The sequence below is a fragment of the Micromesistius poutassou genome, assembly GCF_964030765.1.
Source record: "Micromesistius poutassou genome assembly, chromosome: 13".
In the NCBI taxonomy this organism is placed as follows: Eukaryota; Metazoa; Chordata; class Actinopteri; order Gadiformes; family Gadidae; genus Micromesistius; species Micromesistius poutassou.
The window spans coordinates 12480741-12499822 of NC_140283.1; the positions used below are offsets into that span (position 1 = coordinate 12480741).

At 42.8% G+C, this 19082-nt stretch overlaps 2 protein-coding genes across 2 annotated transcripts in view; one reads left to right on the forward strand and one right to left on the reverse strand.

The window, feature by feature from the left end:
- The window catches only part of ush1c (Usher syndrome 1C), a gene marked incomplete at both ends in the record, with an annotated part of 18118 nt that extends 7133 nt beyond the window's left edge, over positions 1-10985 (reverse strand). Inside the window, 14 exons of the mRNA XM_084477894.1 lie at positions 616-674; positions 1143-1285; positions 1740-1805; positions 2830-2972; positions 3538-3594; positions 4037-4096; positions 5144-5332; positions 5734-5791; positions 5892-5916; positions 6057-6165; positions 7081-7219; positions 7630-7773; positions 8912-8979; positions 10950-10985. Coding sequence (XP_084334020.1) covers positions 616-674; positions 1143-1285; positions 1740-1805; positions 2830-2972; positions 3538-3594; positions 4037-4096; positions 5144-5332; positions 5734-5791; positions 5892-5916; positions 6057-6165; positions 7081-7219; positions 7630-7773; positions 8912-8979; positions 10950-10985 — 1296 coding nt within the window. The remainder of the gene's footprint in view (positions 1-615; positions 675-1142; positions 1286-1739; positions 1806-2829; positions 2973-3537; positions 3595-4036; positions 4097-5143; positions 5333-5733; positions 5792-5891; positions 5917-6056; positions 6166-7080; positions 7220-7629; positions 7774-8911; positions 8980-10949) is intronic.
- An 807-nt stretch (positions 10986-11792) lies between these two features.
- Positions 11793-17896, forward strand: ccdc77 (coiled-coil domain containing 77). The gene is made up of 12 exons (XM_084477943.1): positions 11793-12164; positions 12422-12467; positions 12820-13006; positions 13447-13589; positions 13741-13837; positions 14896-14983; positions 15216-15304; positions 15573-15721; positions 16008-16287; positions 16384-16509; positions 16616-16768; positions 17478-17896. Exons 2-12 carry the CDS (start codon positions 12433-12435, stop codon positions 17622-17624), a joined length of 1494 nt encoding a protein of 497 aa, XP_084334069.1. The 5' UTR covers positions 11793-12164; positions 12422-12432; the 3' UTR covers positions 17625-17896.
- The last annotated feature ends 1186 nt before the right edge of the window (positions 17897-19082 follow it).

Consider the following 19082-nt stretch of genomic DNA (forward strand, 5'->3'; position numbering starts at 1 on the left):
TACAGACTCCGTTCTGCAGTGCTGTGTTTTGTCCACGGTGGGCACGGGTGACAAGGCACACGTCATCACAAGGCAGCACACAGCGGCAAAGCTAAACAACTGTGAGGATTTTATCTGTTTCCACTTTCCCGGCCAACCTTAGAGCGCCAAAATGTCAGCTCTGTTTAGGGTGTAAGACAGCGCAGAAGAACGATGATGCTCACACAGAACCTTTTACCCCCCATTGTTAGAGAAGACTCCGGCACATCCTCATGGACAATCACAGAGGATCTGTAGTACATAGTAGATAGTGAGCCATACGTCTTGGAGCCTGCAGAGCCTGTGCAAGCAAGGAGTATTTTCCCCTGCCTAATTGGAGAATACAGGGACTGATAATGATATGAAGAGAAGCAGTGCTGCTGTACTAACACACCATTTCCATCCATGCATAAGGTTGTCAAAGGATATCTAGACTGATCAAACCTAAACCATTAAACAGCAAAATTATACAGAAACCAGTAGGTTGTCTACGGGTCGGCTGGTGTGTTTGGGGCTGCAGGTGTGTTTGTGATGAACCACTTTAAATCAACATCCAAGACGATGGAGGATGTGATAGTTCCCATGCTCTGGACTCACTTCTGTCCCCTCTTCCTCCTCCACCTCCTCCTCCGCCTCCCCTTCATCTTCTCCATCAGCTTCAAGGTTAACATAGAAATGGAGGAGCACCGCACACGACAGAGGAAAAGAAAAGGACATGCAAAAAGAAAGAGGGAAAAGAACAAAGTCACACAAAGGATATATGCCACTATGGCACTTTGCATTTTGTAATGCTTTAAAGGACTTTACTGCATTCAAGCTGTGTGTCCATGAGAAATGGACTGACAATGACTAACAGCATAATATGAAAAATAAGGGTGTGAATTTCTATCCCATTATACCTTTTGTTTATGATGATGCGACTCAAGTCATGTACTTTATGTCTACACTTCACTGTGTGTGTTGTTGTACTGTTAATCTTAACAGTTGATTGTTGCTGCTACTGAATGCAGGGGAAAAGTAAAGAGGAACACAAATGCACACAACTGCAACACACAACCACGCCGCCCAGGGCCCAGGAAGACGGAGAGGACAGACGGAGCCCGCCGGCACTGTGCGCTCCTTACGTGAGCTCTTAGACTTGGGGGCAGGAGAGTCCTTCCTGTCGGGAGAGGGACTCTTTCGGCCCTTCTTTGGGCTCCGGGACCTCTCCTTGGCCCCCCAGTCCTCCTCCCAGTCCTTGTTATGCTTCTTCTCTGCTGCCTCAATCCTGTAGGTTGTGAGAAAGAGAGAGGGGGGGGGAGAGAGAGGGGGGGGAGGGCGAGACAGAGGGTGAGAGGGAGGATGTGAGAGCGAGAAAGAGAGAAAAAGAGAGAGGGAAAGAGAGAGAGTGAGTAAGTGGGCGAGAGAGAGAGAGAAGGGGAGAGAGAGAGACAGAGGGTGGGAGGGAGGGAGTGAGAACGAGAGATAAAGAGAGAAAGAGAGAGTGAGTGAGTGGTCGAGAGAGAGAGAGAGCGATAGAGCGAGAGAGAGAGATGGAGAGAGCAGTTTAAACGAGACAGCGTTTCAGAGATTGAGGTGAAAACATATTTTCTATAAACTCCCCCGGCTCTGCATCAAATATATATATATATATAATGTATCTGCCCTGTCGATGCATGCATTTACGAAGCTAATCATCAAGGCCAAGCCATGAATAATAACAGGATGAATGGTATACACACTTATCCATCTCCTTCCGATAGCGGTCCTCTTCCTCTGCGGCCTTCTGAGAAATCTCCATCTTCCTCCTGTTTAATGGGACAGCCAGGACACCACAGTTAACATGGATAAAATTAGCACAAGATTCACTGACCTGTCATGGCCCTGCACGAATCACATGCATCTATAGAATAGGTCATAAATATGAAAGAGTGCTAAGGTTGGGGGGGGGGGGGGGGGTTGGGAAGACCTGTCAATACCCATGAACCAGCGATAGACACTAAAAGACCATGGCAGCATCATTTATGTGTATAGTTTTTTTAAGATCTATAAAAGATCTATTGATTTATTAAGAAATGTAATTTCCCACTGTAAAGTATTTCCTCCACTTTCACCTGTGTGGATAGACTGTGATTCGGAAATAAGTGACATCCTATTTGGTGAGAAGTGAACCTTAGCCAAGGTTCAGGGAAAGATTCCAAGAATAGCTGAACCATTGATGTCATTAGTCCGGAAATCGGATCTCCGGATAGGACCCATGACGTCAAGCGTCCAAAAAACTGGGTTGATGTTGCAGACCGTGATTTTCCACTGCACTAGAATGAAGCATTGCTGTCTTATCTACGACAACAGCCCTGATTGGCTTTTCCAAGGAAGTATGTGGGTGTATGGGCCTGTGAAACAGAATTGTCGTAAACAACTTAACAAATAAAGGCCTTCACTGAGTTACCTTTCCTTTCATTTTTTATCATTTTCATGGTAAATGGTAAATGGACTGCATTTATATAGCGCTTTTTTGTAACCAGTGGCCACCCAAAGTGCTTTACAATTTTGCCTAACATTCTCCCATTCATGCACACATTCACACACCGACGGCCAGCTCGTCTGGAGCAGTTAGGGTTGTGTAGGTGTCTTGCTCAGGGACACCTCGACGCTCAGCTAGGAGGAGCCGGAGATCGAACTAGCAACCTTGCGGTTACCATCCAACCCGCTCTTTCTCCTGAGCTACATGCGGCCCATACTTCATACTTTTCCATATTTGGCAGCTTTAGTGACGGGTCTAAACGAGGTCCATGGCGCGAAACCAGGGAGGAATGGAGGCTGTGGACTCACTGTCGCTCCTTCTCCTGCTGCTCTTTGACTATCTTGTTGGTCTCCATGGCAACCCTCTTCTGCTGCATCAGGTCCTGGCGGTCCAGCTCCCTGCGAGCCTCCACCGCAAGCCTCTCCTCGTCCGACATGAACAGTTCCCGGCCCTGCAGGAAGTAGACCACAGGAAGAAAGCAGGGATTAGGCGGGAAGTAGAACGGAAGTGGACCCAAAGTAGACCGGAAGCAGACATGAAGTAGACGGGAATGAGTCAAATAGCCCATGTAGTACCACATTGTATTACTGCTGAGACAGGTAGAAACTGAATCGGCAATAACAATGAAATGGATACCTTTCACAAGCTTATATTATGCTTCGCTCCAACTGCATGCATTACAGGGTTGTCACTCAGTTGTTCATCTACATCCTTGTCTGACTTTGCGGCGTGATTTGTATGCAGGCGTGTTCATTCGGGCTGTTAACTCATCATTGCACACATCTCACGCGTCATTAGTGATTAGCCTGAAGTCAGTGGTCACTGAGAAAATAACGACATTAAAAGTTGGAGAAGCTGGTGACTCCCACCCCCCCGCCACCCCCCTTTACCCCGGCGTGACCAGCTTGAGTGGGAAGTTCACCAGGGGAAAATAATATGAGTACATTCTTATATAATAATCAGTGTAATAGATGTGCATTGTGAGGGTGGTCAGCAGATTGGCATGGTGCACTTACCGCTCCCGTCAGGACGGTGATGGTCAAACTCCTGCTGCTCTTCAGGACCTTCACAGCCTACAGAACATCAGCAGATAGACTCCAGTACATCAATAACATCCATTTGTTTCATTACATCTTACATAAATGTTTATTTATTACATAAATGGCATCCATTACATCTATTACATCCATGACAGTCATTGCTGCTATTACTTTCATTACCTCCATTTTTCAGAGTTTACATCTGGTGCAACGAAAAACATGAAAACCAGTAATGATTTAACAGCTATCTTTGTCAAACAGAGATATCAAGTCAGCCAGGCATAAGTGTAATATGTGACAATAAGGAATGGAAATTAATGCAAATTTTTTTTATAAAGGTTGTTTTGCAGGTAAATTACCTAAATCCTCTTCACACTTGTTCTATGCTACATTTACTGGCTACACTTTTAGTCACTGGTTCATTTGAAGCGATAATTATCGCTTTAGTTGGCACAACAAGTTGATAAACTCTCACCTCTTTGTGGTCCAGATTTGTGAAATCCACACCGTTCACCTCCACAATCTGGTCCCCCATCTACATGGAGAGGGGATGATAGACACACCACGCGTCAATGGTCTACAGCTCGTAAACGCCAAACCCCTTTGAATGGATAAGATCATAAACGCCAAACCCCGATGAATGAATACGTTTGAAAGCACCAAACCCTGTTGATTCAATATGTTTTTAAACACCAAACGCTGTTGAAAGGACGAGATCGTAAACACCAAACGCTGTTGAATGGACAAGATCGTAAATGCCAAACCGTGTTGAATGGATAACATCGTAAACTCCATATAGCCATTGAGTGGATAAGATTGCTGGTTCATTCACCGACATTTCCTTCCAATCTGAAATGTACTTATCATTAAATATATATATATATATATATATATAAATATATATCATTAAACACTTCCATACATATTAATTATACAGAAAAGAGCTAAATTGCCAGGTAAGCTTGCACATAGTTCACATATTACCAGGAATGTGCAATCTCTGACCATTCTATAGCCATTGCAAGCATGAGGCAGGCCTGATAATAACTTGACCCCCTCCTGGAGGCCGATGACTTGATTAATGATGCTCAGAGACAGCTGAGAACCACACTGTGCCAGACGGCACATTAGTGTTCCCTCCAGAGCAGCAACCAAGAGAAGTGACTCATATTAATGTCTTAAAATCCACTAAGGGTTAAGACCCACATCCTTTAACATGGCTAGCCCGCCAAACTATGTCAAAACCAGACAGTTGACTTCCAGTGTGTGAAAGACTATAAACATGGTCAGGGCTGTGCTGTGCTTCAGCCAGCAGAGATAGATTACTCGTGTGCTTTCCTCCCCTTAAATCTGCCTTGCGATGGCTCGAGAAAAATGCTTTCAGGATACGTACCACAGTCCAATTGACCTTTAAGACGATTTTTTTCTGACTGAATAAATATGACAACAGTACTTAAATAAAGTACTTACTAAAATGTGAGGAGGGAAAAACGTGAGGTGGAAAAACTTCACAGAAAAGGTGACGTCATTTCATCAGTTAGTCGATTGGGAAAAAAAATCAGCTCAAAGATAATGTGCTCACCTCTAGTCCCACTTCAGCGGAGACGGAGCCGGCCTTGACGTTGCTGATGTAGATGCCGGGCTTCTGGGTGGGCCCGCTGGAGATGCTGATGCCCATCCCAATGGTGCCCACCAGGTTGAAGAACACCTTCTTCTCCTTGATCTCCCTGCCTCCCATGGAGGCCAGGCCAGCCACACTGGTCTTTTTCTCCTGGTGGAGGCACAGAGAGAGGGAGTGCGAGAGAGAGAGAGAGAGAGAGAGAGAGAGAGAAAACAATACAACTGCATTGATAATAGTAACACTAATAATAAAAATACAATGTATAATAATAATTAATATAATTATTAATAGTATTGTTATTCATCATAATATTATTAATAATAATGTAGGCTTTAATCCAAATTATCTTCAAACCGGTTGAAGTTAATACATTTCTTCTTATTTGTGAATAACAAAAATGCACCTGAAAAAAGAGGGGGGAAAAACATCAAAAATGTAAATCTCGACAACTCCCTTGTTTCTGCTCAGGGTTCAGACACACATCTCTTCACCCCTTGAGTTAATAAACATGCAGCAATCAGTGTGATTACAAGCAGAGATCACAGACTCACCCCTGACTCAGACACAAACTGGTCCACAAACTGCCATTTAAGGGGCTCAGCTGAGGACCTGCCCAAGAGGGAAACAAGAGGTCATTTACGTTTCCTAGTTACCACTGTGTCAAATACGTATTTTTCTTACGCTACATATGGAGATAAATGTTTATTACCCCTTAACCGGGATCATGCCCACATCTGCAAACACACAAAATAACACGTCAGCTAACTTAGTTGAATGAATTTCAATGTTCTGCTGCCTATCGAATAAATGAGTACATTGGTAGTTGATAGCTTTTGGCTACGGAAAAGGTAATGGCATGGAGTTGGTGACCTACGTCTGACTTTGAGCGACACGGTCTTCTTGGTCTTGATCAGGTTGATGACCTCCTCGTGGATACAGGAGGAGATGGAGTATCCATTGATGCGAACAATCTCATCCCCGATCTAACACAGAACACACCAAGAAGTCGGTCAAAACACATACTCTCATGTGTACATTGAAAACGGTGACAGTACAAATGGTTGAAAAGTAGTGCAGGCTTTCTAAAAGTACACGAGTACTGCGAGTACTACACGAGTACATGCCACCTTAATTCCATATTTCAGTCACATCTATCCTAGTCAAGCTGGTTAACAGCCTGTCCGACCTTGAAGGTCATTATAAAGGTAGTATAAGCCTCACACAAGCACCATAATTAGTTTATGTCACAATGGTTGTAGGGGTCTCTAGCTAGTTCTGCTCTGACAGGAGACGACAGATCACTTGCCTCCTCTAGTGGACATTAGTGGTATTGTTGTCAGTGTGGCCGCTAGATCTTACAATCATTGCTAATGGCAATTTTATTTGGCTTTTGGGGTATATTATGTTTTTTTAACCATATTATATCATATTCATTATGAGATTATGTATTGGGCAGCATTCTTTCACCAGGGTGTTATGTTTAAACTGTACTGTTGTCAGGATTGTTTATATAGCCCTTGCTTCGGAGGTAGGTTCAGAATGATTACATTTATACATTAATAACCAATAATGCATATTGATGTACACTAAAACTATAGCTTGTTATTTGCAATGTTTCAGAGTTATTACAACATAACACATTGCAGCTTCAACAACCTCCTAAATTGCAATAAATTGAGACAACATCCATGCTGTAATCAATCGATTCATTGAAAAACTTAAGAGCTCATTTGAATGGGTTCTGTAGTCCTTGACCAACAAGTTAATTTACTACAATCATGGCAAATTTTACTTTAAAATATGTAAAAAGTGGGACCTTAATATCAATACTAATTGTTTGAGAAAACCAATGTTTATTACAAATCATCAGAGATGTGTGTGCTACGGACTATACAGACCTGTAGGCCAACATTCCCGGCCTGGCCGTCCTTGACGATCTGGGATATGAAGAGTCCGCTCCCAAACTCCAGTCCTCCTCTGACACTCAGGCCCAGGCCGTCTGGATGGGTCCGGTTCAGACGCACCTCCTTCAGCTTCCTGCTCCCCGCGGTACCACACAGAGACATGTTTAGGTGGAATATAGCGCATGGAAATTCAAATGTTCAGAGGTTAGGTTTGAACCAAATCCCTTTTGGGAGTAAATAATGAATCAATAAATTGTGCAATCAATATGCTGCCATATTGTGACATATCATATTGTAGTACTGGATAGGGAACCTTTCAGCACCAAACTGTATCGTATTTCACACTACTACACTGGAAATTGTGTTATTATTAATAGTAATTATAAATGACACAGGAAATAAAGTGGTTATAAACGAGGACACCAATAAAAAAAACAAAATATATAAAAATAGTTTTATATTGTTTGACCTTGTTAGATATATTACATCATGTGCCATGTGGTAGAGCAAAATTGCAGACTTTAGAGGTGTGAAGGCACTGACCGGGACTTCTTGGGCGTGAGCAGGTCGTACTCCACCTGGTGTTTGAGCGGGATGAGGGGCCGGATGGAGTCAAACAGGGGCAGTCGCTTTGGTTCATTGATCACCAGCTTCAGGTCCCCCACCAGGACTGGCAAATCCATCGACCTGAGAGGTTATCCGAGGTAGACGCCTGTTATATGAGGCCTTTAATCCCTTGATAACAAAGAATGAAGCTCTAGGTTGTATGGGTATAATGCTGGTGCGCTGAAGTATAACTCAAACTACCATCTAGACTCTAGAGGACACAATAACATCATCAATTCTGAAGCGATTCAGCAGCACTTAAGTCATGATTTGATGGTTTAATGTTGTAATTTCCAAATTTCCAATTTGTCACATCCAGAGCTTGGGTGTGAGACACACATTTGTTGATGGATTAGCCATTTGAAAGCAGTGAGGGTTGGCTGCCTTGCACAGAAACATTGCACCATTCGGCCAGGAGGACCCAACAATCCAACTAGCAACCTCTGATTGACTTCGTCCTTCTGCCATTGCCACTAAAGTGAATACTTTGGTGGCACACATTGTCTGTGTTAGCTATTTATACAGTAATGCCAGCAAGGAAAATCATAATGATTAAGACATGAGCAGTAATATCATTTCCAATATTATAAATATTTGATTCTGTTCGTGAATGTGCACAAAAAACAATACAATAGGCTGACTTCTTGTGCACGCCAGGTAAAATGGCAGGTACAGCTACAGCATAAAATCTGACCACCTTGCCTGTTGTTTAAATAATTAACAGGTGACATTTCAATCCCCCTGGGGGAGAAGCAAAGAGGGGTTTTGTGAAGAACTGCCCAGGCCTGACGAAGGCCAGTGGAAACTGATCAGAGGCTTAAGCACCAGAGTCACAGAGGAATGGCTTACCACAATGATAACTGGAAAACTTTGGTCACCCCACCGTTCATAAGTGCCCCACCCTAAACACCTTAACACACTCGATTGAGTTCAATGGTAGCTCACTGTCATGTCAGCAGGACTCAATTTGGCCCATTCAAGTGACAGTCAACAAACTTCATACTGCATTTTTTGGGGTTGGAACAGGGCAATTAATGGCTTTAAATTAGTTAAATCAGGCCTAACACAGATGACAAAACGTATTTGCTGCTAAGTGATTAAATTGAAATTGAAATTATTGAAATTAAAATTGAGAGTAGTGACGCCAGTGAACCAGTATTAGACTCGTCCATGCTGGGGTTTGTACACACACACACACACACACACACACGTTACTCACTGGTGATACATCCGGAGGACATCGTAAAGGTAGTCCTTCTCCGCTTCATTCTCAATCAGCAGCTCGACCTGCACACACACAAACACAATAATCCCTTTATACACACATGATGTCATGTTGTACATTGTAAAAATGCAGAACTATAGGCTGACAGCAGAGAGAACAGGGTTAGGGTTAGGGTTAGACACACAGACCTCTCCTGTGTCTACAATGTGTGTGTTTGATTGTGTGTGTGCGAGTGTGTGTGTGTGTGTGTGTGTGTGTGTGTGTGTGTGTGTGTGTGTGTGTGTGTGTGTGTGTGCGTGTGTGTAAGCGTATGGCGTGCACACTCCTCTACCTCTAGTCAAACAAACCTGATTTCGGCTGAAATGCTGCAAAATGATTTTTAGGAAGCGTTTGGGCCAATCGATGATGTAGCACATTTGCCTCTTTCAGGTCAGGAAAGGGTGAAAGGTAAAAGCTGTCCACAGCTGTATAGCAGCCCGTGTCCAAATATCCCGGCCGATTATTAAAAGTCTTGGCGCTGATGCTGTATCTGCCCTCTGTTTTGGAGTGAGTTGGTCCTGCTACGGTGATGGGGCTCATTAGCACTAAACAGGGGTCAGGGATTGCCCAGCAGACTAAGGGGAGGGGAACGGAGGCGTACCAGTGGCTGGCCTGTGTTAGCATGGTCACTGGTGTCGCCTTACATCTCCCAGGTAGGATACCCGTCATTGAACATTCATTTGTTTTCATTTAGAGCTGATAAAAGGACCTTAAAGCGATACACCGCTGCTCCAACACACTTGAGAGGAGCATGACTTGCAAAGGTGTGTAAAGGAAGGGATATTGAGTAGTGAGATGACACAGGCTATGGAAGAGGAAGTATCACAAGAGCATTGCAACCCTGCTTCTTGATGGTAATAAAGACAGGCAATTTTAGGAGGTTTTCCTATGCTTTATAGATGTCATAAATATTTTAGTCGGTCGATGAGGCATAAGAGTCTGAAGGTCAGGCCATCAACGAGACGCAGACTTTGACACCATAAACTGACAAGGCAACCAGTCCCACAGATACCAGTCCTACGACAAAATATGTTTATTATGTCAACACTATTTTTTGTATAGTTTGGTTTTAATTTATAAAGCCCAGAAAGTTAGTCTAGGGATGTTTGTTGAAAAAATAACGAGTAAGGAATGTCAATGTATTCTTTCAAGCATATTTAACCCAATAGGCCTATTAAAAAACGGATTGCCCAGGAACATACAATGCCGGGTGCCGCTTGAGCTGCACAAACAAGGGCAGCCAGCGTCAATTATGAATAGTGCAATCACTTCAGCTCAACTGACCCCGTCAATTGTCCCATATTTTCCTCTCTCTGATGAGTTCCCAATTATAAAATGCCTAATGTCCTTCTGAAGCAGCCTGCTTGGGAGCCTCCCTGTGCAGTACACAGATGGCGACAGGCCTACATGCAACAGATCATGTTACTTTCCAGTGTTGTGGTTTACATGTAGAATGAAGCCTCCTTCACCTCGCATGGGGCTTAACACTAGTCTACCTTATTTTGAATCAAGTTGTGTGCGGGCCTTGGTGCCACTTTTTTGCTCACACATTAATGTATTTGTATATTTTTCATTAGTCGTTGTACTGGGAGTCTTATTTATTGGCTTCCGTGGCTGAAGGGTTGAATGCTGATTATAAGCTAAACCCGTCGATAATGACCATATTATATCTTGCTAAACATTAATCATACTGTAGCCTATAGCGTTTAACATTATAACTTACTCATTGGTACAACAAGTAAGCAACCCAACTCCACTTCAATAACTTCGATAAAACCCGTAAATGTCCTTCTAACTAAACAACCATAGATGTCGATACAATTACGAAATACAGCGTATTTCAATTCAAAGTGGTTCAGTAAAACGCTCATTCGTTAACACATTGAACAACGCTACTCAACCGCAAATGCTTTTCTGACAGGTTACGAAAAATATTATTATTTGTAACGAAAATTATCTGAGAGGTGGTGAACATTGGTAATTTTTTTCTTACCTTGTGTCTAAATTCTCGGGCAACTTTACGCTCCATAATTGAGAAAAGGGAGTTGTCGTCTGATATGATATCGGTCACCACTCGACGAATATAACCTCGTTCCCAGGCGTTCCCGTCTCACGACGGAGCACTTGGGACGGGATGCTCCAGATTAACGTTATTAGCCAGAGAGAGGGCGGACCTTTCAGATACATCTTTTAATTTGCGATAGGCAGGAGAGGGGGACTTCTGGTGGAAGGATATCGACTTTACCTAATAGGTTTTGGATATTGATTTGTCAATGTTTCGTAAAAATTCCATATTTATTCTCTTTGTTGTTGTTATTATTGTGAAGTTCTTATTCTTCTCGCTCCGGGGACTGTTAACTGGCGTAGCCTACACACGCAGCTCAGGTGTGCCCGGAAATTACGTTGCAGTAGACCGGCATAACGCTTAAATTCATGACCCTCTCTCAGCTTTCAGGGAATATAGGCTACCTGTACTACTACCAGTAACAGACAGTCACAGGATGGTGCGATAGTGACGAGGAGAAACTCTATGGTCTCTTCATCTCATAATTTCCCCCGATTCAAATAAATGTACCTGAGAGTTCAATACAATTTTAAAATCAACAGATTTGGCATTCATTGTCACGGTGAAAGTACAATATGTATATTTTCAGACAGTTTAATTCAGCAATAATCACAATAGGCCTACTATATAAATACAATACTTATTACAAAGTGAACAGTGACATTATTTTCGACCACCAATCACCGATAGAGGGCGATGAATTTCGATAGTTATACAAGAAGAAGAAGAAGAAACCGTACAGTCGTACACTTCCGGGATTTAATTATTGATAACAACAACATTTTAAGTACTTTGCGAGGTTATTAATGAATATGTTTTGAATGCAAAGGACTCGTTAACATTTATGTACATCCTACACATTGCTGAACCCACGTTTTACAGACCAAACTTGAGTCTCAATCCGTGGTTTGACCGAACGTTTAACGTTACTCGTAGAAAGGACGTAGACAGCAAACATGGAAATAAAAGAACCCTCTTCTGTTTGTACTTTTAAAGCAAACGACGTTAACTAACGTCAACTTGTATTTGATATCAAACCTCCCTAAATAAGTACATTTACTACCGGATGCTTGGTTCGTTGTGTTGCACTTTCGAAAGACCCGCGTCAGCTGGCGCCCAATCCAAGCCAACGGCGAATTAAAGGTAAACAATGAAACGTGCTCCGCCACCTGTTGATCACTTTGCCATGTGTGTTTCATTTGATTGCTTTATATATTACCATGTTGTATTAGTTATGTTTTTTTAACAAGTGGAGGACTATAGACTGGGTTATTGCAAAGAAGCAGCTAATCTATAACTAATAGGTTTTCCATGGGTATTGTTCTTTCTTTCTACCGCCGTTATTAACAACGTCAAACGGTTTAAACTTTGACAGATTGATTAATTTGCCTTTTTTCCAGAACCCCCCAAAATGGAGTCTCCTGCAAGAAATGCAGTTTTGCATAGGTAAGAAGACTACCCTGTTCAACCATACTGTAGGCTACAGGTTCTGTATAGTGATCCGTGATTCTCTTCAGTACGGTGATACAGGTCTAAGCAAAACGTTGACTTATTCCTTATTAGGAGCTGTTGAGACATTATTAGTGATCAGATTTCAGAACACTATATACACTGTATGCATCCTATTAAAAAGGGTTTCTGGTTAATAGATTGAAATGTTAAAATAAATATAAAATTATTACGTTTACGATGACATAAACGTTAAAAGTTATGAGGCTGCAGACTTATTTTCACTTTTCACTTTTTTTCTTATTTTTTAAAATAAATCCATGACCATACGGTAAACCTGGTGTTTCAGATCCACCAATCGTACCCCGGGCCAGGATGCCGACTCCCCGCTCCCCCCGCTCAACGAGCGCCTGGCCCAGCTGCGGCCCTCCAGGGAGCTGCTGGAGTTCTACAGGCAGAAGATCACCCAGTTTGACGGCGAGCAGGAGGCACTGCTGCAGATGCTGGAGAAGTACCGGGGAATGTCGGAGGACCAGGTATGGCTCACAGGCTCTCTCTCTCTCTACCAGGGCTGCATCCTCTAGACAGACAGACAGACAGACATAGGATGAGGACCAGGTATGACTAAAGGGTGAATTGTACCCTGTATAAATGGTAAATTATATATATTGGACTTCTACACCAGAGTACGCTTCTGCGTCGTAGATTGAGAGAGTAGTCTGCCAAATAATTCCCAGTTAAAGCCCCACATGCCCCACAGCAGATCTTTGTCACCAACACGATTCCAAAATAAATAAGTACGCTCTAACCAATCATCCAGGCTGTAGTTGAGATGTCTCACAGGCTTTAGGGGCTCTCTCTAGGTTTGTATGAGAATCAAAGAGACTGGATGGACGGATTTTTACTCAAATGTGTACGACATCACTTTCCTGTGTGTGATCGGACAATCTCCATGCTCCTAAACAAACACACACAGCATAAACTACAGTGGGAGGTGCGACAGCGCGAAGGAGAGATCGCAGAGCTGCAGAAGGCCCTGAGTGACATGCAGGTGTACCTATTCCAGGAGCGAGAACAGTCTCTCAGACTCTATGCAGAGAACGACCGGCTAAAGATCAGGTGAGGAGGGTGGGGGGGAGGATAGCCATACATCTATTCTAGAAGATGCTTGCCTGAAGCATCCTCTTGAAAAAGAGCATCCACCCATCTGATAACTTTTAAATCAACAGTTAACAGATGGGTGGACGTTCTTGTCTTGTGGTGTGAACAGAGAGCTGGAGGACAGGAAGAAGATCCAGCATCTGTTGGCTCTGGTGGGTCCAGATGTGGGAGAGATTACGTACTTCCACAGAGAACCGCCACATAAGGTATTTTGTAGACAGGATATCATTGTTATTATTCAATCTGTGTGTTTCTCTTTTTCTATTTTGAAGAAGGTTGTCATGAAAACAGAGTCCCTCCTGTCTTAAAGGTGGAGGGTGTTGAATTTAGTGGGATCTAGCGGAGCAAATTAGTGTACAATCACATGAGCACACATTCGTTTACTTAGAATGAGCTCCTTTTTATTTACATATTTGACAAAAATAATACTAAAAGTACTAATTAGAAATCTATCAGGGTACCTCATCACATGAAACCTGGCAACTTGAGGCTGTTGACAATGGAATCATTTTGGAAGACTTATAAATGTAAATGGACTGCATTTATAAGCAAGGTGACAGCCAGCTCTGTCGGGAGCAGTTAGTGCTTGTTGTCTTGCTCAGGGACACCTAGACCTATGGCTAGGAGGAGCCGGAGATCCAACTAGCGGTTGCCCGTCAACCTGCTCTACCTCCTGAGCCATTCAAGCCCAATACCTACTGGCACAGTAGGTTTTCCAGTACAGGCCCCAATAGCTTCTCCTTTGAAAGGGAGGGCTGAATCGGGGTATTTAGTTGGTTGCAATATGCAACCTCACCGCTAGATGCCACTAAATCCTACACATTGCACCTTTTTAAGGATGAATTTCAATTTTTCCCATGCATTGCAGTTAACAGCTTCTTAAGCTGTGCACAGCATCAAACAATGATTTAAACAATGTGGGAGTTTCAAAAAGTTTTGTTAACCTGGTTGTGTCTTAATATATCAAAGAATATATATTTTTAAAAAACACGCCCACCACACCTGTCAACTCTGGAGACATGTGTTGGTAAATGTAATGAAATGATGCCTTTTAACTATAAGGTGAATCAAGGTATAAATCTAATCTTCACATCATGGTTATTTGAAGGTGTATTCTATAAATATATTTTTTAATAATTTGAAATAATCCATATAATGCCATGTGGGAATATATCAATAGAGTGTGAAAATGGAACATATTGATTGTTATGTTCCATTGAAGATGATCACTCTGCATACTAACCTGAATCACCTTCATTTCAAGGTCACCATTCCTCAGAAGAAGCCTGACTCCCAGTCTGATGACAATCTGAACCTCAGGCCCACTAAAAAGAGACCTGGCTCTGCTAAAGGTTAGGTATCTCTTGAATCCATTTATTAGTAGTCAGCATTCATTTAACTTTGAAAATGTTTGTTTAAGCAACAGAATTTCTCAACACGTTGAAGAATAAAGTATTCTAATGATAGGTTATACAAGATACAGCATTACATTTAAAAAATGTTTGTATAAGTGAGTTTTGTTTTGTTTGAATCCGATAGATAGATTTACACTGATGGTTTATTTTATTTCTTCTTCTGCTGCAGAGGGCAGCAGAAAAACCAAATCAACAGATGATGGAAACGGGGAAAACTTGGAGCAATACAGGACAGACAACCAGACCCTCTTACTGCAGGTACTGTCTCAATTCTGTGATATCAGGATGCATTTCCTGAGTCAAGCACTATAGAGTGAGTGGGATTTGTAGTAGTGATCAGAAAGCAATGTAGATGAATGCTTCAGATGAACATGCAATAGAAGAATTGCACACTCTGTGTTATCTTTGGATGACAGCAATGCTTTGATGTTTCACAAAGAAATGAAAAAATTGCAAAGTAACAAAGAAATTAGCTGTCTTGGCCTCACTGTGAGTTGATGCAGAGGACTGTGCCTGGGCTGTCCAGGTGGAGGCGCTGCAGGCCCAGATGGAGGAGCAGGCCCGGCTGGCTAAAGAGCAGGTGGAGTCTCTGCTGGAAGACCGCAGGATTCAGGTGGACGAGGGCCAGGTGCAGCACCAAAGAGACGACCAGCGCATTGCAGATCTGAGCGACAAGTAGGAGGAGTTTGGTCTTCATTGGAGCAGCATGCATGAGAGCCTGACTTAAACTAAATCGTCCAGCTCCACCTCGCTGTTCAACAAGATGTTTGATGTTGTCAACAAGTCCTACCTTGAGGGATTTACTTTTAGCTCTCTGCTTTACCAAATATGGTCCTTCATGATGCTTACATCCTGTCAGGGAAAAGCTAAAGTTGACCAACTTTTGATGGTTTGTCAGAATCAGACACTTGCCTCTCATCCTCTCATCTCTGATCTTACTCCACTCCCCCCTGTGGCGAAGGCTCCAGCGTACCCAGAACCTGCTGTACGAGAGCACGCGGGACTTCCTCCAGCTCAAGTTCGAGACGCGGGGGCACGAGAAGAGCTGGATGGCGGAGAAGGACCGGCTCCTGAGGGACCTGGACGCCTGCCAGGAGCGTCTGAGGAAGGCCCGGTCCGGGATGGACGACCAGGCCGGGTCGCGTCGGGGCCACCAGTCGGGTGGTCTCAGTTCATCCCTGCTCCGGTCCCAGACGACAGAACCACAGGCCCAGCGGAACCTCGCAAGAGAGGATCGCAAGGTGTGTGTTCAAACAGACCACTGGGATACCGTGTTAATCTAAAGCAAAGAGCGGAGAGTACAGATGCGAACCGCCTGTCTCTGTTGGATCGTTCAGGCCCTGCAGGAGGATCTGAAGCAAGCTCAACGCCTGGCTGAGATGTACAGGGAGCAGTGTATCACCATGGAGACGGAGCTGTCCCAGATCAGGGAAGAGGGGGATGTTGGCAGGGAGATTTTCAAAGTAAGGCCCTTTTAAGATTAGGACTTTGGACTTTGGTTATAAAGTCAAACACTGATGATGGCTCTTCTGACATTATGTTTCTTTGTTGTTGTAAACCGAATCTCAGGACCGGTCGGACAAGATGGCCAAACGCCTGCAGTTGATGACTCAGCGATACGAGGCACTGGAGAAGAGGAGGTCCATGGAGGCAGAGGGCTTCAAGGCGGACCTGAAACTCCTCAGACGGAAACTGAAAGACGTGGAGAAACAGCTCCTTAAGGTATGCACAATGAGGCCCTCTCTATTTCAGTTTAATGTCCAACAGTGGTGGATTTCATGATTTGTTTGAATGAATCAGTTTGTGTCGGTCAGTTCGCCAAGAAGAGTCGTTCGAATAGTTTGTTTGTTCGTTCAGTCGCGTTTCCGGTAGTGGTGAATCATGGTTCTCAGTCACTGAGTCGGTCAGACTCAGCTCCTCCCTCATTCTCATTCTCAAACGAATCACGATCGTGCAATGGTGCAAACGGTCATCAATCACAACATTAACTAACATTAACTTTTAGCTGAGGAGTGCTTCATGTTCGAAATCGGGATGTTGTTGCCCGTCTGGCTCTCGTGACTTGTCAGTCCTCGAGTCTTCACCGCTAAACACAGTCAGTGAACGAACGAGTCAGCGCGACTCAGCGACTAGTGGGTGGAGCTGGGAGTCGAGTCTCGGAGAACGAACGATAGGAACGAGACGAACTGAAGCGGGGAATCAGGTCGGTTCGTTCATGTTAAAGAGTCGTTCGAACTGATTAGTTCGCGAACGAGCCATCACTAATGTCCAACGATATGTTCATGTTGGGTTACCGCTACTCTCAAGGATAACTGTTTATAAAGGGGCAAGAACATACAAAGCTTGCTGGAAATGAATTCGTACAATATATAGTCAAGGTACCAGATGATGTGTGTGGCGTGATGTGTAATGTGTTTTATCCGTCAACCAGGTGACGCTGAGCGTCGGGCCAAACCAGGACCTAGCCATTCTGCACGAGGTGAAGCAGACTAATTCCCGCACCAAGAAGGTTCAGGAAGAACTGCTGGCCCTAAAAGGCAAGATCTATGGGCTAGAAAACGAGCTCCGGTTCTGCTAAGGTTTGACCAGGATGGCTGATTCTTGCTCTCTGTGTATTGTGTGCACGTGCGTGCGTGTGTGTGTGTTACTGGAGTCACTTTTAAGACAAGATTGTTTTTCATTGTTTATTTGCAACAAATAAAGAAAACAGAAAAAAATGATTTATTTGTATTATTAATCAAACTATAACTATCAGATTCATCACTATATTAAAAAATAGATATACCGTATAAATAGATAGAACTGTATCAATTTGTGCAATGTTGGTTGTTGCTTAATCGATGGACATACAGTACATGACTGTCTAACTATTTCACAGGTTTATATAAATTGCGTAAACGTAAAAGTAAACACGGTATGTGTGTAGGTATGTGTTTCACTCATGGTGACAATAGTTTTGTTCAGTTTGACAAAATCAATAAACATAAATTACGCAACATTTGCTTGTAAGTTTGCTATTTCGGACCCACAGGCCTATCTAATGTCCAGCATGATTCTAGACGAGTAGTTAATTAGGGAGTGATTTAGCATTGAGTTTGTTCTAAATATGTACTATAAAGGAAGTCAATGGGGCAAGTTTGATCGTATGAAAAGATTAAAAATAAAATATCACAAGGGAAACTTCAGATTGTATTGATACGTGTCTCAATATGTTCTGAAAAATCTTTGCTAAAAAAGCATTGTATAAAACATTTACATTTTTTACATTTTTTTTTTTTCTAAACCAAGCACTATGTCCAATCATACTTGAACACTCTCAATCTAGGGGGCTGTCTTCTGCCTAGACTTGGGTGACTATTGTCCTTTGGAAGTAAAAAAGCTTTGATTAAAATCACACATTATTTCTACATGTTACTTTAGAACATATAACTGAGCCAGGATATTTTCATGATCTTCACATGTCTGGGATTGAAACAGTTCCCCTCTGCTCTGATCCAGACCTGGCCATATACTTATTTTCCAAATCAGCATGCACCATATACGACCCTTAGAGAGGAACAGGCTTACTCTGTGGTTCACAAATTAGCTATGAAATCTAATTTATTGATTAAATTCAGTATAGTTAAAGGTTAGAATTATGACCTGAAGGGACGCTTCAGGGAATATGAAATAACTGTGTCGTTATGATAAGGAATATGAATTCAAACTAGAAGAATTCCTTTCAGAAAAGGGCCCTAGTCAATTCTGGAAAACTAATACCTGCATATATTTTGACAGTCTCTGGTCCTATAAATTCGACAGCAGATGCAAACCTTTTAATTAACACTTTATCTCTGCAGGCCACATATTTGATTCACAGTCTTCTGGGCTGGATGCCTCTTCAGTTGTTACTAAAGATAATTTGCCAAGGCCAGACCATGAGGCAGTAGTTCCTAAAGAAGGCCCTTGTTTTTCTTTGCTTCCATTTACAGAGCAGAAAATACTAGGATGCCCTATTGGCTATTGATTCACCCATTGGAGACAGTTTTTTGGACTC

Excerpts from the sequence above, each read along its gene's own strand:
- ccdc77 (XM_084477943.1), top strand. The coding sequence starts at position 12,433 with ATGGAGTCTCCTGCAAGAAATGCAGTTTTGCATAG. Across the intron at positions 12,468-12,819 it reads AGAAATGCAGTTTTGCATAG|ATCCACCAATCGTACCCCGG; the intron begins GTAAGAAGACTA and ends CTGGTGTTTCAG. Across the intron at positions 13,838-14,895 it reads ACAGAGAACCGCCACATAAG|GTCACCATTCCTCAGAAGAA; the intron begins GTATTTTGTAGA and ends CTTCATTTCAAG.